Here is a 22,439-nt window from a genome sequence, read left to right on the forward strand (position 1 = left end):
CTGTGACCAGATGTGTCACTATGACAAGTGACTATGTGTTGCTGTGACCAGATGGGTAACTATGACAAGTGACTACAGGTTGCTGTAACCAGCTGTTACTATGACAAGTGACAGTGTGCTGCTGTGACTAGCTGTTACTATGACAAGTGACTATGGGTTGCTGTGACCAGATGTGTTACTATGACAAGTGACTATGTGCTGCTGTAACCAGCTCTGTAGCTATGACAAGTGACTATGTGTTGCTGTAACCAACTCTGTAGTTATGACAAGTGACTATGTGCTGCTGTAACCAGCTCTGTAGCTATGACAAGTGACTATGTGTTGCTGTGACCAGGTGTGTTACCATGACAAGTGACTATATGTTGCTGTGACCAGATGTGTTACCATGACAATCGGACTATGTGTTGATGTGACCAGTGACCAGCTGTTACCATGACAAGTGACTATGGGTTGCTATGACCAGATGTGTTACCATGACAATGGGACTATGTGTTGCTGTGACCAATGATCAACTGTTTGTGACCAGTTGATGAAGCAACTACTATGTCACGATCTAGTAGTAGTTTTCCGTTGTAATGCTTCTTTTAGACAGATACTTTTGAGCCCATCCACATTTGAAGGAACATCCTTGTTAGCAATATTCATAGCATCCTATAGGACAGCTGACTAGCAACGGAATCAGGACTGATTGTGTAAGTGCTTCTATTCTGCCCCAGACTTGGTGACGCAAGTCTAATATTGTACAATACAACGCCAGTAATCAGAAAAGGATCCAATATTGTTATTGTCAGTAACATGTACATCTCTGGTGGCGTTGGAAATCTTAGGAGCTTCGTTTGGGAAATGAGGTGAGGTGAAATGGGGATTAACTTTGCGTTAAGATTATTGCACTTATATATGTGTATGGGAGCCTGTACACGCCTGGACTAATGCCGATTTAATAATGCTAGCCCACTGAGATACCATGCCGCAGTGTAACAGGAATACTGCACTCAGACACAGTGCCATCTTTTAACGTGTTTTGGTATGACGCAACCGGGGATCGAACCCCCGACCTTCGCTCTCCGGGCAGACGTTCTACCACTAGACCACAGAGGCTGTCCCGTTTGGGAAGTAATGTCGCCATCTTCATCTTTATAATCATCAACTCCCCCCAGAATTTATCTCGCACATGAAATGATAGCGTTTCCACGTTGCTTATGCTTCTCATTCATTGGTTTGCGTGATCCAGACTCGATGATTTACAATTTCATCTGACATTGATGGATTATTGCAGACTACGACATATAAATAGAAGCGACACAACAATTCCATAATCGAACACGAACACATTGTACGAACACGGCAATATTTTAAACATGTGTTTAAAAATACATGTACATACTTTTTACACAAGTTATGTGTATGGCGGGTGCTACCCCTAGGGATGGACGTTCTGACCCTCTTGGGTCATCACTAATTTTCAGTAATCCATTGATATAATTTTGACCGCCTTTCACCCCAATGGAATCAATTGCGTCGGATAATCGAGACTGGTTATTCTCTGGCGTTGACGTATTTATGAATCACTATCAAATAGTGATGATACCAGGTGTTCACGAAAAGGAAATCTTATAAACGCGAAAACTATGCCCATCGCAATACACCGATTAACCCATATTCCTCCTCATTTTGACTCTCAGTGCAGTTGATGACAAATTATCGATCCGTAAGACGAGATTCCAACGAGACGTATGTTGCAGTCGACAATTCTCATACAGATATTGATATACGCCATCATGGCTTCATATTTTAATGACTTTGTGTCTACACTTCTTCTTGGTGTAGCGTTACCTTTCGTGTCCTTTAGTAAAAGCAAATGAAAGTGCAATACCCCAAGAGGAACCAAATTGCCCGAAAACTATCGCTACTTCCGGTGGCACCGGAAATGGTTTTATAAAGCCTAGTTCCTTATAGCTACATATTTATTTTGAATCAACAAATGTGAGGTGCCTCTTTTAAGTCTAGACGCTGGTTAGTTCACAGTATCCGGAAGCATTACACTGGGAGCACCAATCACTATGGACAGATTAACTGGATGGTTGGTCGTTCCTAAATGCCATGTGAGTACTTTACTCTATAGGGTAATGTTACTGACTCTTAATCTGTCCTTTAGAATGGATGATTCCAGACAATTTACTGTGTATGTATAAAACGTGTGTCACGTTTAAGAGATAGGGAGTTTAAGTGCGGATTTATCTCGCGTGGAAGAGCATTCGTCCTTCTCAGTGTCACTTTCAGGTTTTCACGGATTTTTTCAGCCGAAGTGGGCGGACTATATCTGATGATACGAATTTGGGGCCTAATAGGATCTCTCTTGGGGCACCTGTTAGGTATTCCCATCTGTATTAAACTGATTGGACCATAATAGTTGTACTCTATTCGAGAATGTTAGCAACCGCGGGATAGTGATAGTGGCGAAGAAATGTAAAGACTAAGAAATATACATATTAGAAATGGCCTTGAAACAAATACGATCAGCGGATCCTGGCAAAGCTAAGGGACGCATCCCCGTGCAGAGAGGGCGGCGTCATTAGAAACTGAGCAAATGGTCCCCCGATGGAATGGTGGTTTATACGTTAACACATACAAAAACTCAAAACCTGTTCGTCTTTCAGCGGACTTTCCAAAAACATGTTTGCTTTTCGAGTTAGTTTTGAAGTATATATTTTCACTTTTTCTAGAAAAAATCTTATAAATCAATCGTCTAAAACGTCCGTTTTCATAGTGGCATCTCTGATGAAAAGTGTCAAGGCTAAATAGGGAGCGACAAATTCATTAACATTTACACACACGAATCTATATATTCAGGAGACACAGTCGTCTGAGGTGCCTTTCTTTGGCCTACCCGAAAATTTATTATCGTGCGTAAAAGGTTGAAAGTCTTAAATCAAAATTTGCAGGCGGATCCAGTAAGCTGTTGGCCTCAGCACTGAAGGCAACAGACAAGGCCTGAGTGATCCAGACAAATTGTCAGAGGAGCAGATGACTCCACAAGTTCTTCTAATAAATACAATTAGAGCAGGAAATGTTACTTGGATTAAGCCCAGTAACTCTGACTTTTCATGGCCTCTTCCTGGCCGTTAATCACTCACCAAATTAGTTCTGATGGTTAATAATATTATTGATAAAGTTTATTGTCTTCATGCTCCTTGCTGGTAGAGCGTCCGCCCGGAGAGCGGAAGGTCCGGGGTTCGATCCCCGTCCGCCTCATACCAAAAGACGTTAAAAGATGGTACTTGTTGTTACCCTGTCTGGCGCTCGGCATTAAGGAGCTAAAACAAGGACTGGTCGGCTCGGAGTCAGTATACTGTGTCTGAGTGGGGTATTCATGTTAAACTGCGGCATGGTATCTCAGTGAGCTAGCACTATAAATCGGTATCAGTCCGGACTAGTACAAGCAGCCACACAAACACACACACGTACTTGTACATGCACGTCGCTATAAAAGTGCAATAATCTTGGACGCGACGTTAAACCCCATTTCACCTCACCACCTCATGCTCCTTGCTTCAACAGGTTGGTCACTGGAAGGGTAACAAAGAGGTCTTAAGACACCACAGTTCGTTGTGCATTCCTTAGTCGTTGCAGAATCAGGTTATCTTTTGTTCGACCTTTGGGACTTCCTCTCCCTTTAGGACTTAATCTCACTTTGGAGCTTAATCTCCCTTTGGGACATCCTCTCCCTTTTGGGACATCCTCTCCCTTTTGGGACTTCCTATTCCTTTAGGACTTCCTCTCCCTTTCGGGACTTCCTCTTCCTTTGGGACTTCCTCTTCCTTTGAGACTTCCTCTTCCTTTGGGACTTCCTCTCACTTTGGGACTTCCTCTTCCTTTGGGACTTCCTCTCCCTTTTGGTCTTCCTCTTCCTTTGGGGCTTCCTCTTCCTTTGGGACTTCCTCTCCCTTTGGGACTTCCTCTTCCTTTGGGACTTCCTCTCCCTTTTGGTTTTCCTCTTCCTTTGGGGCTTCCTCTTCCTTTGGGACTTCCTCTCCCTTTGGGACTTCCTCTCCCTTTTGGTCTTCCTCTTCCTTTGGGACTTCCTCTTCCTTTGGGACTTCCTCTCCCTTTGGGACTTCCTCTCCCTTTGGGACTTCCTCTGAAACGAAGAAGACGAGTTGTGATATATAATGCTGAAACATTATTCAAAGCTGAACTCAGCAAAGACCATTTCAAGTACATATGTATGGACGACGATGCACATCATGTGGGATTGTTTATGATAGCTAGTTCTCAAATAGTATATAATACATTCGGGATACATTTCATAGCAAAACGTATTCCCACGTCCAAAGTGCTTTTTATTAATGCAAATGTGAAACGTCACCGAAACAGTTCTTATCTAGATATCTGATAGCTATCTATCATGAGATTAATTATTGTAACTGTAGAAACCATACCAGTAGCCGCGTGTGTTGTGGTCGGAGTTTAATGACGTTAAACCCTTCCCCGTCACACTAACGCTACACAGATCCGTGAGCGTCTCTATCCCTGCACTGGATGAATAATAGCACCAACATAAATAACGACCTATCTCCACTGCCCCTATCAATTTGACCTCTTACAGAAGGTTTGTTTATGAGATTTTAACTCGACTTGTTTAGTCCATCACTGCAAGTCTTAAGGGACAAGGGACGCGAGGTTGCTACAGCATTGATCAAACATGTTTATCAAATTAGAGCGTCGGCCACCATCGTGTTTGGATTGGAAGATAACCATCAGTAATCTTCTGAAGCCTTCTCAGCGTAGATATATCCCTATTATACCTTTGGTGATGTTGATTTCAAGATCTGATGGGCTCACTAACTGTGTACAATGTGTCGACGTGTCTGGCACGTTCAAACGTAAGGCTGGCCTTTGACTGATCCCAGATCATTGCCCAAGTGCAAGGGATCATTGTCCTATAGGGAAATGGATATTTCTGCCCCCTCTTTCCTCCATAATTCGTTCTGTGCTGTTTGTTTTTCTCTTTCACACTGACGGCATGTCATTCTAGACCATTCATTATTACCATACGTATACACGAGTCTCGTCAAAGACGCATCGGGTACCTACAAATTACGCTCCTATATCCTAGACTATCCTTGAGACCACCGTGTCAGTGATAACCTTTGGTAAATGGTTACTTCAGGATACAGATATCCTACTGTCATGCTAATGGAAGGCTGCATTCTGTCATTTTGGAATATGGTCATTTAGAACAAAATGAATGTTTACTCTTTCATGGTCAAGAGACTGACCATTGTATCTGCGGTGACCTTTGCATTTTGTTACAGACAAATTGTTGTTTTCGCAGAACACGTTTTTGTTTTTTTCTATTGATAATCTATATGTCTCTATCACAAATCAAAATTAAACGGTATGGTCTGGATTATTGCCTAGGGTCATGCAATCCAACTTTTGGATTTAAATATTTCAAAAACATAATGTAAACCCTGAAGAAACAACGCTGCCTCCATCAAAATATGTATTCAACGACGCCTTAAAAACAAGTAAAGTGAAGCACATACATTTATAAGTTCCATCTGAAAAAAAATCTGCTTCAAGTGAAAAAATCTCAACCGTCTTGGAGATAAACTGGACAGGTATCCCCAAGGCGCTCTTACAATATCATTCTGATTTCTTAAGTCTTTATTTAGAATGACATACGCAAGCGAGATATTGAACGTCGGTTAGAAGCGCGTATTTCTCGTGACAGGCGTGTGTTTTAAGAAGACAGATAATGAATGGAATATGCCAGGGTGCATCAATAATAGATTCAAAGTGTCGTTGCAGAGTTTGCTGATGTAATCAATGAGTCATTGTATTCATCTTCAGTGTGCCTGGTGTGTATCTCTTGTCGGGGACAATGTTTAGTCAGGGACGATGGTGTTTGTGACGTGTTGGATTCACATCTTAAACTATAATTGATTTCTTTAGTCAAGCATTATGACGTTGTACTTTACGTCATGTTAGAAACATATGGTGCATGTGTCCATAGTTATGGAAATAGAGTCCATTGTTATAAAAATCACAAACACATTCCATGAACATACCCCATTTGTTTCATTTACTCGCTCTCCCCGTGAAGGTCCGGGGTAGAATAGGTCTTCAGCAAGCCATGCTTGCCGTAAGAGGCGACTATGATTTGTCGTAAGAGGCGACGAGCGGGATTGGGTGGTGAGGCTCGCTAACTTGGTTGATGCATGTCATCATATCCCAATTGCGTTAATCGATACTCGTGATGTCAATCACTGGATTGTCTGGTCCAGACTAGCTTTTCATTTCCGACCGCCGTCATATAGCTGGAATATTGCCGAGTGCGGCTTTAAGCAACAAACAAACAAAAAATTACTTACTCGTCTAACCCAAAATTCATATTGAGACAGGTACACGTGAACTACTTCAATCAAACGTACAAGGGCCAAATGAATGCAGATTTCCGTTGAAATAATTTGCGTTTGGTTTGTAGTTGGTTATTTTTCTTTTTAAAAGCTGTACTCAGCAATGTTCCAGATATATGATAGCGGTCTGTCGTTAGGACAAGCTTGGGTTGCTGAAGACCTATTGTAACTCGGATCTTCACGGGTTTTGCGCTTGGTTGTGTTATTATTTGGTGGAAACATATCTCCAAGGGAGTTAAGTAGTTATGTAACAATACAACTTGTGTAATAATAATAATAATAATAATAATAATAATGATAATAATAATAATAATACCGAAGAAAACCATTCCATATTCATAAGAAATCTCTGCTGAGATCAAAGTCGATTTGTCTTGAAATTTGGAAATTTCCTCCACAACTGCGAGGTTTCGATTGAAAATTTAACCCGGGGGATAGGGAATAGCCCACGTACATCGTGATTCCATTACTTTTCAACCAAAATAACAGAAGTGTTTTATCAAACTTGTTTACAGTCGAAATGCAAAAAATACCAAAAACAATTATTATGAAACATCGGAATACCTTACAGTGAAACAATAGTGTATTCGCGGTAAATAACGAACTCGAAAACAGTCGGCGAGAAACACCAGCCTCGGTGGCTCAGTGGGAAAACAAAGACACGTCATGGAACTTTGATGTGAAAATCACCGTGATTTTCAAACAGTCAGAAAGTAACATAAGATGCACTACCCTCTTGAAACTCCTATGACCAATACCGGCACCGGCACCAGTTATCATCTTTTAATACATGAATGCCGTGGCGGGTGTGGGTGATTTGAGACTGAGGTCGCTCTTGAGAATTTTAGAAACACCCAAGAAGTTTTCCTTCAGAAGACATTTTGGAATTGGACCAAAGTGGCTGAATTCATTCCCGTTGGGCAGGAAAGGGCCTTTGGCTCCATCACCCATTAATTCCACCGTGACATTTGGAATCCTGGATTCTGCATTGAATCTACGCTTGATTATGATTTTTCTGAAGGAAAATCGCTTGAAATCACCTCTTTCAATAATCCGACCGGTAGGCAATTTCAAATAGCGATTTTACTTGATAAACATTGCGAAATATCGAAATGCCGGTCCATGATCATTTAAAGCAGTGTTTGAATATGTTAGACAGAGATTGATGGTGTTTGTTGTTTTACGCCGCACTATTCCAACTATATGACGGCGGTCTGTAAATAATCGCAACTGGGATAAGATGACATGTAGCAACCAAGACAGCGAGCCCGACCATCCGATCCCGTTAGTCGTCTCTTACGACAAGAATAGTCATCTGTTACGGCAAGCATGGGTTGCTGAAGACCGATTTTAACCACGGTCTTCACGGGCAACAAAGACGGAGAACAAAACTAACAACGACGAAGGACAACGACATACTTTTTCTTCTTCTGTTACATACATATTATGACGTCATATGCATGACGTCATGTGTACCTCATATCAATACTTGGACTTGTTGATTTGTAGGGTAAGAATTTATGGATGAACAACTTCTTTATTACAATTAAGAGCGACGTTTCGGTGTAGGTTCTAACACCGTTATCAAGCAAGTGGTGCAAGTGACTTGCTTGATAACGCTTCGGTCACGTTTCGGTGGAGGTTCTAACACCGTTATCAAGCAAGTGATTTGCTTGATAACGGTGTTAGAACTTACACCGAAACGTCGCGCTTAATTGTAATAAAGAAGTTGTTCATCCATAAATTCTTACCCTGTTTAGTACTCCAACTTTTAAATGCCTATCAAAGAAGTTGTTGATTTGTTGTTTAAAGCTGCACTCATTATTCAAGCGATTGTCTGGCCCAGACTCGATTATTCACAGACCGCCGTCATATAGCTGGAATATTGCTGAGTGGGGCGTTACAGCCAACCAACATTATTCAAGCTCTATCAAAAAGGCCTCAAAAGAATCAAATGTGGATCAGACGAATCAGATTGAAAACGATCCCACTACCCTGAATATCAAATGTCGGTCCCTAATGTAGAAAGTTCAGTACAAGTGTGAACAATTGTTGTTTCCGGAGTAATGGGGAAATATTCCAGTGTTAGTAAGATACTGACTGCGGAAATAATGTCCTTGGCAAAAAATTCCACTGGAAATGTTTACCTTGGATAGTACTTTCTCCTGGAAAGAATCTCCAGGGGGAATAAACATCCTATCACGGAGACCTATGGAGCCATTTAACACTAAAAACACGGCAGTGCTGTATTATTGCGTTGGTTAATTATCACATTAACTGTGTGCGAAGTTCATGGGATAAATGTGAATAAAACAGTTGTGATCATAGTTAACAGGACATACAGTTAGAAGATTAATGAATTCTAATGTTGCATTAACTTCAAAGATAATAAATAATACCAACGGCTTTGATCATGCAATTCAAAAACAAATTAATGCTCAAACCTATGGAAAAAAAGGAAATCAGATTCGAACTACCCAGCATACATAATATCATTTATTTGTCAAAACTGTAACCGAATCGTTGTTTGAAGTATCTCTCTTTCAAATAGGTCCTCCGTTGTTGGTTGTGATCAGGAGCCCTGCTAGAATAAACAGTATTAATACCAGTAAGACGACTCTCTCACAAGCCCTTTGCTCAGTAAACCATACATGACTCCAATAATAACCCAGGTTATCACTTCTCGATGTGAGGCCTACGTAGACCTCCATATTTCTCTGGTTCTCCAACCTCGGCGCTCCGTACCAATCAATAACGACGAGGAAATTCAAAGCGTTAAGACAAATCCAACTGGGAATGATAAATATTGCTTTAGTAAAATAATTCACATGAATGGTGCTCACAGAGTAAATTTGGTGTTAGTTTACGGTGTTTTCGTTCTTATGGCTTGGGTTTATTGCAGTTTACTTTGAATTAACCCCAAAGTGTTCCTTGCAATTCAATTTCCAGTTGATTATACAGTAAAAAAGATAAAATAGGAGCCCGAAATAACAAAATAAGCTGTCAACCTGCCCAGGTGGCATAGTCTGGTTGTTGGATCAGATATTGGCTTAATCAGGTCATCTGATTGCGTTGGTTGGCAGGGAGTACCTTCCTTTGTAACAAAACGTTATCCATCATCTGATGGGTGCTCAAGCCACTAAGTGCATAGCTAACGTGTTTTTTATAACCGATTGAATGTGTCCATTTGAACAAAACGATATGTGAGTGAGTGAGTATGGTTTTACGCCGCTTTTAGCAATATTCCAGCAATATCACGGCGGGCAAAACGATATGTATGACCAGTTGACGATGTATTGGGATTGTTTCGTTTGTTTGTTGTTTCACGCCGCACGCGGCTATATTCCAGCTATATGACAGCGATCTGTAAAGAATCGACTATGAACCAGACAATCCAGTGATTGATATCATGAGCATTGATCCACGAAATTGGGATCGATGACATGCATCAACCAAGTCAGAGAGCCTGACCATTCGATCCCGTTAGTCGCTTCTTACGGCAAGCATAGTCGCCTCAAAGGCAAGCATGAGTTGCGGAAGACCCATTCTAATCCGGATCTTCAAGGGTCAGATACTTTAGTAAGGGATATTTGATTATAATCAAATGAACGGCTGCGCTGGTTGTGATTCGATTGGCTATGTGGAACATGTTTCACTCTCCCATTTCGTTGCGTCTGTTAAATTTCCACGAAGCTTTCATTACTTCGACGTGTCGACAGTCAACCCTTTGTCAGATGATGAAAGCGTGACTTTATTCATTGAGTCAGGGTACAGTTAGGTGAACCATTGAAGTGACTGAACTGAATTAAGGTGCTGAAGCATTCTCAGACGCGTTTCCAGGGAGATCTTTCAATATTAAATTATTGATTTATGTTACAGTATGTATAGCCGGTGATTTTGTCGTGTATGTGAAAGGCTTTCAAATAGATTGAACTGGCATAATTTTGAAGCGGTTTTATATATTGTTCTAGTTTGTAGACTGATTGAGTGTGTGTGCGTTTCTGCGTGTTTGCGCGCGTGCGTGTGTGTGTGCGTGCGTGCCTGCCTGCATGCGTGCGTGTGTGCGTGCGTGCGTGTGTGTGTGTGTGTGTGTGTGCGTGCGTGCCTGTCTGCATGCGTACGTGCGTGTATGCGTGCGTGCGTGCGTGTATGCGTGCGTGCGTGCGTGTGTGTGTGCGTGTCTGCCTGCATGCGTGCGTGCGTGTGTGCGTGCATGCGTGCGTGTGTGTGTACGTGCGTTCCTGCCTGCATGCGTGCGTGCGTGCGTGCGTGTCTTTTAAACCCGCACTGTTCAAGTTTTGTGGGTAATTAGTGACCAATCAACCAAGTTTGACCTCCCGATCCATTAAATCGCCTCTTACAGCCAGCATAGGTTTCTTGGGACCAATTCTAACCCGGGACCCCAACAGAGGCCATTGGATGTAAACATCTGAGACATTACTAGTACTTTGAAGTATGTATTCAAATTGGATAGTAGTTTGATGACACTTTGGTGTGAAATAACAAAACGAATCCACGATAATATTATTTCATTTCGCAACCATACAAATCTGGCTTTAATTCAAATATATGCTGAAGCAATCTTGTCACAGTTGTGATAGGACGCACCAGATGAATGACCACTGAAGCTGTTATCACATTTGCGATCCATGCTGCAAACGTCCACCGTCTACGACAATACAATTGCGTGTTTTTTGTCCTTACGAACAAGCTGAATTCCAAAAAAAACGCGAAAACACAGTAGCAGCGATGATTAGATTTGGCATCAGAATTTTGAAAGCCTCTGAAATGAAGTTCGATTTTCCAAGTTCGTTACACAAAACTTGCGTGGAAGGGGATTTGAATTGAATGAGGTGCATTAGTTTCGGCAATGCGGGATATTGTAGACACGGGATATTGTCCCACGTCTGCCATATCATATTATCTGTTCTACTATTTATTGTATATGCCAATACGTTGTGGGGTTCGGATCAGCTATGTATGTTTCTTAATTTCAATGCCTAATTTGAGTTTTTTTTAACGCCGCTTTGAAAAGAACTTCAGTCTTTTCATGCAAGAGCGATGGCGGAAAAAGGTCCGAAGTGATTCGTGTTTTGAACGTTAACCACTTGAAACCCATGAGCACGGGTTGCCAACCCTTGAAACAAACCTATCGCCTATCATGGTATGTTTCTGGAACGCATAAGGGTCTCAACTCTGCATGACAAATTGTCGCGACATCGAGGACTGGGCTACATGTGTTCCACATACTACACTGATACTGATAATGTCAAACTACGACCTGTACTGTTTCCACAGAAGCCCATCTCTGGTGTCCTTTCCTGCAATATTGCTGGAAGAGTGCTAGAAAAAGTAAATTTCGTTGCCCCGAGGATATGTTTCCCGAAAGGCACATCCGTACCATCCTTCTCCTAAACCCTTTCTTTAACAGTTGAACTCTCCACATTCCCAGTAGCCACACGTGGCTCTTATCCCCCCTCATAAATCCGGTTCTTAAAACGCTTTACAGCCAAGTGAATTTTTTGTCCAGTGATGTCCTTCTTTCAATTCACCTGATCCAACCGATATTGAAATGCTATCCTGCATCTTTGCGTATCTGAGGAAACGCAATAATCATCAAGTGTCCTTAAAAAATTCAGTATCTGATCAAATTGAACGTTTCATGACTCACCCACTTCAAATGGTTAATTTTTGTGCTTCAATAGACCTCCTGGACACTGACGGATGAAACATTAAACGAGACACTGAGCCTGGAGAAACTTTAATGTGACCATGTTAACTCATGGTACATCTACATGTACATGGTACCTTAGGCCCATGTTTCAGGAGTCGATTGCGTGCGTCTGTGTATTACCATGAATATAGAGTTGGCGAGTAATCGCTGTAGCGTTTGCAGACCGGTGGCTTAATTGATGTAAGTCATTGTATCCCCTAGCCTGGCTGTTCTTGCCACTTTTAGCCTAAGCCTGTCTGGCCAATGTTCGTTGTTTGCATGCCGCTGTATGATTGTGCTCTTGTTGAGTACGGTAGAGACCCTATCCACCAATACAGCCATATTCTTTTGTAAGTTCGAATAATATTTGCATACATAATGCTCTGTGTGGCTGTGCACTTGCTGCATATTTAAACTCTATCCGCCCTATACTACGTTTTAGTAAGTTCGAATGATGTACGCATGCATTATCCATTGAGTGGTTGTTCTCTTGCTAAATAAGGTTACCGTTAAAACCCTATAATCTCAATACAGCTATAGATGTATATTAATGTGTAGGTTCAATTGATGTATGCATATATCATGCATTGTATATTGCTGTCATGATTACGGTTAATGAATACTAAATGACTTTCTTGCCCAGCATTGCAGCTTATTCTTATTAATCTAATGGAATGTTCAATATCGGCAACACTCATGTTGCGAAAATTCTTGCTATTAATTATCTTAGCCACAACCAGCGCGATTGATGACTGAGTGTCTTTGCGTCTTGTCCCTTTGATCTGAACAGCACAAGGTAAGATTGTCAGTAGCATTGATCAGAACCGTCTATGTGTGAGTCGCGAATAGGATGAGATATTAACGGACACGGAAATCAAGCACTACGTCGATTGTTGTACATCATTCTTTGTAACAGACGTGAATAGTATGGAGGTGGAGTAGACATACGCTGATATAACTATCGGCATCTACCATCAATATAATACTTTGAAGAAACATTTTAGTATTTTATGTTTGCACATTTATTGCTATTGGGCATGGGATTACACTGATAAAACCTGAAATTGTATCAAATTCTATGGAAAACACAATGTACAAATTTAAGGGAACGATTTACACACAGTAGTATACAGTACATTATGGGGCCGTTTTGTTTTGTTTTTATTCCTGTTACACGAAAGGAAAATAAACGCAATGTTGAAAGTACGCAAGACAGTAAGTGTTTTTTAACGACTATATTAGTACCCTGTTTAAGTCTTATATTATTTTGTTGATATCAGTTATATTCTTCTCTGGTACAGCTGTTGTTGTATTGAAGAAATATATTTGCTGCCCTGTAGCTTTGAAATTGTAATCCCCTTAGTGTGACCAGATGTGTTGAGAAACGGTCTTCGGGGGAACTTCTGGGAAACCTTAAACACATATGTGTTGAGAAGCGGTCTTCAGGGGGACTTCTGGCTAACCTTGAACACAGATGTGTTGAGAAAAGGTCTTCGGGGGAACTTCTGGGAAACCTTGAACATAGATGTGTTGAGAAGCGGTCTTCGGGGGAACTTCTGGGAAACCTTGAACATAGATGTGTTGAGAAGCGGTCTTCAGGGGAACTTCTGGGAAACCTTGAACACAGATGTGTTGAGAAGCGGTCTTCAGGGGGACTTCTGGGAAACCTTGAACATAGCAAAGTAGAACAGGGGCGTAATAGACATGACCGTGCGTTATTGGTGTGCTTTGTATGTTATTAATAACCGTATATTCACCATACTATTAAAAACTTGGCACTTTCAATGTATTTAGTTTAGCATAGAGTTATACATAATTTGATGACAAGAAAGGTTGATTTCTTCATTTGCCAACCTATTATTCATCTTTTTATTTGATAAGTAGGTATTTTTTTCATGAGTTCCGTATAATATTAACATGTTTTGGTAAATAAAGCATGTGACTTTTGTTTTCGTTTCTAACCTGTTGGATTTCCGTGGCCCAGTGCCCCACGCCTGTCGTGAAAGATGAGGAAGCGAAGATCGGCTTGTTACAAGGTGTTACCTGACTGATTGTGTGCCACTATAGCCTCACGGTTTACCTGGTCAGATCCGATTATTTAAAAGCCTCTGTGACATATTCGTATCTGGAATAACGTCACCTGTATCGAAAACCACATTCACCCAATCCCGTCTGTGTGAATGACAGTACACTTCTTCTGAATATGTTGGAGGGTCAAATTGATGTCTCGAATTGGTGTGCGATTCTTACTGTATGGTACACTACTGTCTAAAGCAACACCGCTGCTCATATAAAAGTGATCACTTAGAAACAGGGAACAGACAAACAGTCAGTTATCGCCTTAAGATATATATGTCTGGACCAGACAATCTAGTGATTGATAGTATGAGTAACGATCCACTGACTGTGATTACATGCTCACAAGTCAAGTCAACAAATCTGACCACACGATCCATTTGGTCGCCATAGGTTGCTGGATACTAACAATTCCAAACACCTGTTTCCTAGTCTTTGAAGGCTTATGTAGCCATCACGTTCTCCGAGTATATATGAATAAGTGATGATCCAACCACTAGACACTGAAACATTCTCTTTCAAATGCACACCCGAGTCGCATATAAAACAAGTAGCATGTATCTAGTATACAATAGATGAAAGAGTTACGTCGCACTGATTGTTTCCTTGCCTGACAACCACAATACTTACTGTTCTACTCGTAAAGTCATTTCAGTAATCTCAAAGTTATATCTATTGAATGAAGGCAATTACTCGGGCGTGTGGGTGAAGACGAAAAATAAGGTGTCTAATTGTGTTTAGCATGTTTCAACGCAGGAGACTTAATTGATCTGTACATTGCATCAAGTCGCGGGAGCGTCTACCATTAAATAGCGGAAATTAAATAGCCAGGGCTACTGTCCTGCATAAAGATTTACAGCTGAGAGAATCTGGATGCGTGGGTCGAAGCCATTCAGACCTCCAGTTGTCAAACATTTACTCAACTCAACAACTGAAAGACGTGAAGGATAGACCGCTCAAGGGGAAAGCTAAAATTTAGTGAGTATCTTTAAGGTTTCAAATCACCTGTTTATGACCTTAGTTTCTTGTACCCTAATTGCAACTTCCTATTAAGTTTGGAACTCTTGGTTAATACGTGCGTGAAAAGTGTTACCAAGACTTGGGTTTTTGAATAATCAAATGAATGAAATTTATTCTTGCATAGACACGTTAGAAACGTTTATTTTGAATGTTATTGATGATTGCTTTACAAGGAAGAGAATGGGGCAATATTTATGAATTATGTGAAGCTAGATTGATGTTTGTCGCACAAGCAAGAGGATTGGACATAATCTATAAACTATGTGAAACCAGACTGGTGTCTGATCATTTGACTTTTGAAGATGACCCAGATAATATCCAAAATGTTGTGTTCTTGTTCTGTTCTGCAAAGGGTCTTCCATATCTAGGGAGCAAACATTTGATTTTCACAGGGGGAACGGGATTTTTCCAAAAACTAATCAAGGCTCTTGTTTTACAGTAAAAATTTATCGGTAAAAATTAAGGTGATCTTTTCCTACAGCCTTTATTAAAGTGTCCAAAGAATGCAGTTCGTTATTTCTGTTTATTTAAAACTATTAACTAAATACCGTTTCTGTAGGAAAAAATAACATGTTCACCCCAACTCCCTCCTCGTAAAATAAAACTTTTGCTCCCTCATTTTGAGATAAATTAGTGGGAAACTCTTCATGGAGACGCGGCGATTTGGAAATGAATAAAAATATAATGATAGTATGTACGAAAAGTGACATAAACGCCACTTTGGCTTCATAGTCTAACTACGACCGAACAGTAGGAACGCGATACCGTCAGTCGGGACAACAATGAATAAACTGACAAAAGCAAAATGTGAAGGGGGGACAGACATGTAGTGACGAGGAGATCTGGAGGGCTCACCGTTAACCAGCAACAGCTATTACATGCACAGAGTACAGGCTTAGTTCGGAGATGGCTTTGAAAGGAAGGATTGGGGGAATGTATACATGAGTACTTGATGCGGCAATGGATTGGAGACTTTGATTGACATTCAAGATACAAAGTCGAAGAATTATAAGTACACACTTTTTCGGTTTATTTTATTTTCAGAATTAAGTATGTATATACTTGTTTTGTCCAGTCGATCGTCATTAATAATATGCTTTAAACAATATTTATATCGTCAATGTAAACACATACACATCATGTAAAGCAATAATACTTATAATGTTTCATAACTACACAGACACCAATCAAGTTACCCTAGTAATATGTCACGGGAACCTGATCCAGAACACTGAATACAATTGCAGAGGACGTTGCCACTCTACTTTACAGATAAAGAAAGATAAGCATTATCGAATTTAAATTACTGTCACTGATTTGATGATGGAGGCATTATTGTCTGCCTGCTGCATTTTATGCAGACAGTTAGCCCTGAGCATATCCAGGCATTGCACGTTGTCTTGAAGATATAGAAGACCAGACCAGTGATGCATGTTTTCAAGGTGCTGCTTTATACATCGATCAAACGTTTTTGTTGGAAGCTTTAATTTTGCAGGCACAAATGCTGCGGAATAAATGTGGCTCAACATGCTTCCTGTATAAAGAAGGCGTTTCTGTGGTGTATATACTTTTAAAACGTTCATTATTCATAACAAGCAAGCGTGGTATTCTAAGTGGACGTTTAGATATGTTTGTGTTTGTCAGTACAGTAGCTGGCACGACCACCACACATATCGATTAGTTCTACCAAGAGACTTTGAAGGGTTTAAATCCGCATTTCACAACAGCTGGAAATCTCATCTGTACAGAATATCCATGTTGGGGGTTCGTTCTCGGGAATCGTGACGAGCGGAGGCTTAGACGACAGGGCTACCCTATACTACTCCCGTTTGTGATTATCATTATCAGTAGCTAATGTCATCGGTTAGCATGTTCATTATAGATCCCCCATCATCATTCACAAAACGACTCACATGTGACTCTTGTACGTATGTGCCTATAAATGTGTGCAGTTCAAAGATAATAAAACTATTTACCGTATCAATGGTGCTATCAATGCATAAACCAATTTTGCATCACAATCCGATAAATATTCAACTGTAGTTTCTAAGGAGAAACTAAGCTCAATACACCAATACGATTCGCCCCGATTAGCACCGTATCCATGCTCGTTGGTTTCACAAAAGTGGAAAACGTCTAAGACCTGCATCACTTCGGGCTTTCCTCCCACACCAAGCCGAGACGCCGTAATACTGTTCAACGTGGCGTTAAACCCAACTCACTCACTAATGCAACATATTTCTGCATCAGGCATATATTTATCAGAGTATCCATAGCCATATGTCTAAATGTCAAAACCTGAAATAAGATAATATATAAGCAAATAAGAATTCACATAAAACAGTAGGTAAACATCACACACATGAAGATCTAATACTCAAAATCTGTGTAGTGCGAAAAAACAACAGAAAGACAATTTAGAAATGTCAGATATCCATGGACTAAATCACTACAGCTATTATGATTGGATTACGAGATGTTTTAAAAATAATGTTATACTTAGACTTAATTATGTTTTTGTACTGATATAAAAAGCTAAGCAGATTGAAATACGTCGGTGTGTTCACTGCGGAATACATACATTATCCAGCACATATTATAAGGATAAATGTGCATAGTGTTATGAGAGTATTCCTGGCGTATTTCAATGTGCAATCACTGTGTAGATCTGAACGTGATATCGCAATCTGTAGATGCACTTGTTAGTTTACGCATCACCAAATCATAAGTAACATACTATGGTCAATGACGTGAAACCACTATTCAGCGACAAACATGGACATCACCAAATCATATGTAACGTACTATGGTCAATGACATGAAACCACTATTCAGCAACAAACATAGACATTCCCAAATCATAAGTAACGTACTATTGTCAATGACATGAAACCACTATTCAGCAACAAACATGGACATCACCAAATCATATGTAACGTACTATTGTCAATGACATGAAACCACTATTCAGCAACAAACATGGACATCCCCAAATCATATGTAACGTACTATTGTCAATGACATGAAACCACTATTCAGCAACAAACATGGACATCACCAAATCATATGTAACGTACTATTGTCAATGACATGAAACCACTATTCAGCAACAAACATGGACATCACCAAATCATATGTAACGTACTATGGTCAATGACATGAAACCACTATTCAGCAACAAACATAGACATTCCCAAATCATAAGTAACGTACTATTGTCAATGACATGAAACCACTATTCAGCAACAAACATGGACATCACCAAATCATATGTAACGTACTATGGTCAATGACATGAAACCACTATTCAGCAACAAACATGGACATCCCCAAATCATATGTAACGTACTATTGTCAATGACATGAAACCACTATTCAGCAACAAACATGGACATCCCCAAATCATATGTAACGTACTATTGTCAATGACATGAAACCACTATTCAGCAACAAACATGGACATCACCAAATCATATGTAACGTACTATTGTCAATGACATGAAACCACTATTCAGCAACAAACATGGACATCACCAAATCATATGTAACGTACTATTGTCAATGACATGAAACCACTATTCAGCAACAAACATGGACATCACCAAATCATATGTAACGTACTATGGTCAATGACGTGAAACCACTATTCAGCAACAAACATGGACATCCCCAAATCATATGTAACGTACTATTGTCAATGACATGAAACCACTATTCAGCAACAAACATGGACATCACCAAATCATATGTAACGTACTATTGTCAATGACATGAAACCACTATTCAGCAACAAACATGGACATCACCAAATCATATGTAACGTACTATTGTCAATGACATGAAACCACTATTCAGCAACAAACATGGACATCACCAAATCATATGTAACGTACTATTGTCAATGACGTGAAACCACTATTCAGCAACAAACATGGACATCACCAAATCATATGTAACGTACTATGGTCAATGACGTGAAACCACTATTCAGCGACAAACATGGACATCACCAAATCATATGTAACGTACTACGGTCAATGACGTGAAACCACTATTCAGCGACAAACATGGACATCACCAAATCATATGTAACGTTCTATGGTCAATGACGTGAAACCACTATTCAGCAACAAACATGGACATCCCCAAATCATATGTAACGTACTATTGTCAATGACATGAAACCACTATTCAGCAACAAACATGGACATCACCAAATCATATGTAACGTACTATTGTCAATGACATGAAACCACTATTCAGCAACAAACATGGACATCCCCAAATCATATGTAACGTACTATTGTCAATGACATGAAACCACTATTCAGCAACAAACATGGACATCACCAAATCATATGTAACGTACTATGGTCAATGACGTGAAACCACTATTCAGCAACAAACATGGACATCACCAAATCATATGTAACGTACTACGGTCAATGACGTGAAACCACTATTCAGCGACAAACATGGACATCACCAAATCATAATATAAGTAACGTTCTATGGTCAATGACATGAAACCACTATTCAGCGACAAACATGGACATCCCCAAATCATATGTAACGTACTGTGGTCAATGACATGAAACCACTATTCAGCGACAAACATAGACATCACGAAATCATAAGTAACGTACTATGGTCAATGAAATGAAACCACTATTCAGCGACAAACATGGATATCACCAAATCATTAGTAACGTACTATGGTCAATGACATGAAACCACTATTCAGCAACAAACATGGAAATCACCAAATCATAAGTTTCGTTCTATGGTCAATCTATCTAATTGACAATTTTCATTAGAAAGCTAGCCTTAAGAGACAAGACAGATTGGAGATGATTATCCCCTTAAGATTGGGCTATCGGTTGGCATGCAACTGACAGCTCAGACACCATCGGTCATTCCCAGATTTCATTATAGGTGTTCATCAATCACACAGCATTGCACCTCATTGTCCATATGGAATACAGATGTTACGAACAGCTTATCGGGACATCTGAGACTAGAGTCACGACATTCTCTGAGTTCTGTTCAAAAGCTCACCTCTCTGCACTTTTTATCAAGCGGATTTACTGTTCCATCCCATCGATCTTTATATTTTGGCTTGCGATGAAGGTTTCGGCTAATGAGGTTCTTCCTTGTTTACTTGTAATGGTTTTGTTTATAAATGGAACTGCTGACCTGTGAATATTGCAGCATGTGTATTCAGATTTCACGTTATCTTGTGTGTGCGTTTCGTCCGATATTAAACAGAGAGCAGTCCAGCTATATGACGACGGAGTGTAACTAATCGAGTCTGGACCAGACAATTCAATTATTGATATTATGATTTTTGTTGGTTTGTTTGTTGTTTAACGCCGCACTCAGCAATATTCCAGCTATATTACGGCGGTCTGTACATAATCAATCTGGACCAGACAATACAGAAATTGATATCATGAGCATCGATCTACACAATTGGGATACGATGACATGCATCAACCAAATCAGCGAGCCTGACCACCCGATCCCGTTAGTCGCCTCTTATGACATGAACAACGGTACACGACGTTGGGTAAATGACACCTTTGTTTGTTCTTCTGAACCTTTTGTTTTATTTACATGCTGGCGGTACCATGTACATGGTTTGTCCTGTCCTAGGTAATCCGGAAACAGGACCGTTGGATGCCCATCTATATCAAAATACATTACAACATATCGATGAATTCGTCAATCCAGAATTGTTTTACTCCAGACGAATTTGCCATAAACCACGTTTCACTGTATATGAGCGTGTTGTATTTATACGGGAACTTTGCACATACGATTAGACATAATAAGATAAACATGTGTTCCCTTTGAATCTTTCTTCATAAAATCATGCCTGCTTTGGCCTGGACATTATACAAGCACCGACACTTCGTTATAGCTAAGCCATGAGGACCCTGGAAGATATAACAGAAGACAGATATAATGCTATAGTGTATGTGGGGCGATGACTGATAGAGTGAACGAGGTTGCATTGCACATATGAAAATGTGGATTTAACATGAATGGGTGCAAGTGATACCTCTGACAAAAGAACGTTAAACATGGAATTGCTGAGATTGACCTCAGGAAATACATGTCATACATTTTTAAAAGTCGAACATAAGAGCTTAAACCAGAACATCAAGAAAACATCACAGTTCCTGAAGAATGATTTGAAAACCTTTATCAGAAATTTTGGAATAGACAATAGTTACATCATATCTGACAAAAAAACACATTGGACTGGGTACTGGACATATTTGCAAGAATCTGAACTAGTCTAGTATTTCTAACAACTGCTGCCCACAAAGAAAGAGGCCATCAGAGTGAGATTAGACTCTGTCACCCAGTTTCATGGTTCTTGCTAATTTTCCTTTGTTTGCTTCTTCTCAAAACATCTAACTTTCTCAATATGCATAGCGCAGATTGCCCATCGAGCAGAAACGTGGATGAGACAACAGCTGAATGATTAGTTTTGTATGATTTCAGGTCCATCGCCTGCCATAAGTATTGGCCTCCACATCATAATGAAACCCTACTATGCCTTAGCCGTATGTGCAATCTTCGCAATGGTGCTTGTCATCGCCGGTGCTCAAGGTAAGCGTGTAAAACAATCACTGAAGCTGTTTTCAAGGTGTCCGTAATGATGTCAGGTTTTGATAAGCTGCTACAGATATTGGTAAAATGTAAGTCAAGTGAGCTTATGTTTGTCTGTCGATCGTTCAACAGCGTGAACATATTCCCCTCAGAAACCAATGTACCATTGAAGCTGGAACTTTACATATGTGTTCCAGCAATGATGAAACCTCAGTCTTTTATGGCTGATACTCACTATCCCACCCACCCAATCTTTTTAAGTGTCGATAATTGAAACGATATGTTCACCCAGAAATCTGTACCAGTGTAAAGACAAAAAACAAGCAACAAATGTCCAGTCAACAATTGTATTACAAATTTACAAGATTAACAAATCAATACATATTACTGCATAGCAATTACAATTTGCAAAATGGTTGTGCAATATTCAATGGCAGAATACAGTGTGAGAACAGTGGAACACTTGACATCCACCATGCTATCCCGTACGTTTCTGATAATTCGAGCATCTAAACTTCCTCACCACTGCTTTTATTACCAAGTACTACATTCCTGACAACTAATCATTGTCCAAATACAATGCAATG

At 40.1% G+C, this 22,439-nt stretch overlaps 2 protein-coding genes across 3 annotated transcripts in view; one reads left to right on the forward strand and one right to left on the reverse strand.

The window, feature by feature from the left end:
* Nucleotides 1-22,439, forward strand: part of LOC139458763 (uncharacterized) — an 82,659-nt gene that overhangs the window by 49,806 nt on the left and 10,414 nt on the right. For both annotated transcript variants that reach the window (XM_071240175.1, XM_071240176.1), the window contains exon 2: nucleotides 21,745-21,852. In XM_071240175.1, the coding sequence (XP_071096276.1) occupies nucleotides 21,783-21,852 (70 nt within the window). In that variant the 5' untranslated portion in view covers nucleotides 21,745-21,782. The remainder of the gene's footprint in view (nucleotides 1-21,744; nucleotides 21,853-22,439) is intronic.
* On the reverse strand, nucleotides 3,758-7,202 carry LOC139459415 (uncharacterized). Its single transcript, XM_071240866.1, has 2 exons — nucleotides 7,155-7,202; nucleotides 3,758-4,138 (listed from the first exon to the last, which is right to left on the reverse strand). Exons 1-2 carry the CDS (start codon nucleotides 7,200-7,202, stop codon nucleotides 3,758-3,760), a joined length of 429 nt encoding a protein of 142 aa, XP_071096967.1.

This window comes from Haliotis cracherodii, unplaced genomic scaffold (assembly GCF_022045235.1).
Source record: "Haliotis cracherodii isolate W230 unplaced genomic scaffold, xgHalCrac1.p SCAF_13, whole genome shotgun sequence".
Classification (NCBI taxonomy): domain Eukaryota; kingdom Metazoa; phylum Mollusca; class Gastropoda; order Lepetellida; family Haliotidae; genus Haliotis; species Haliotis cracherodii.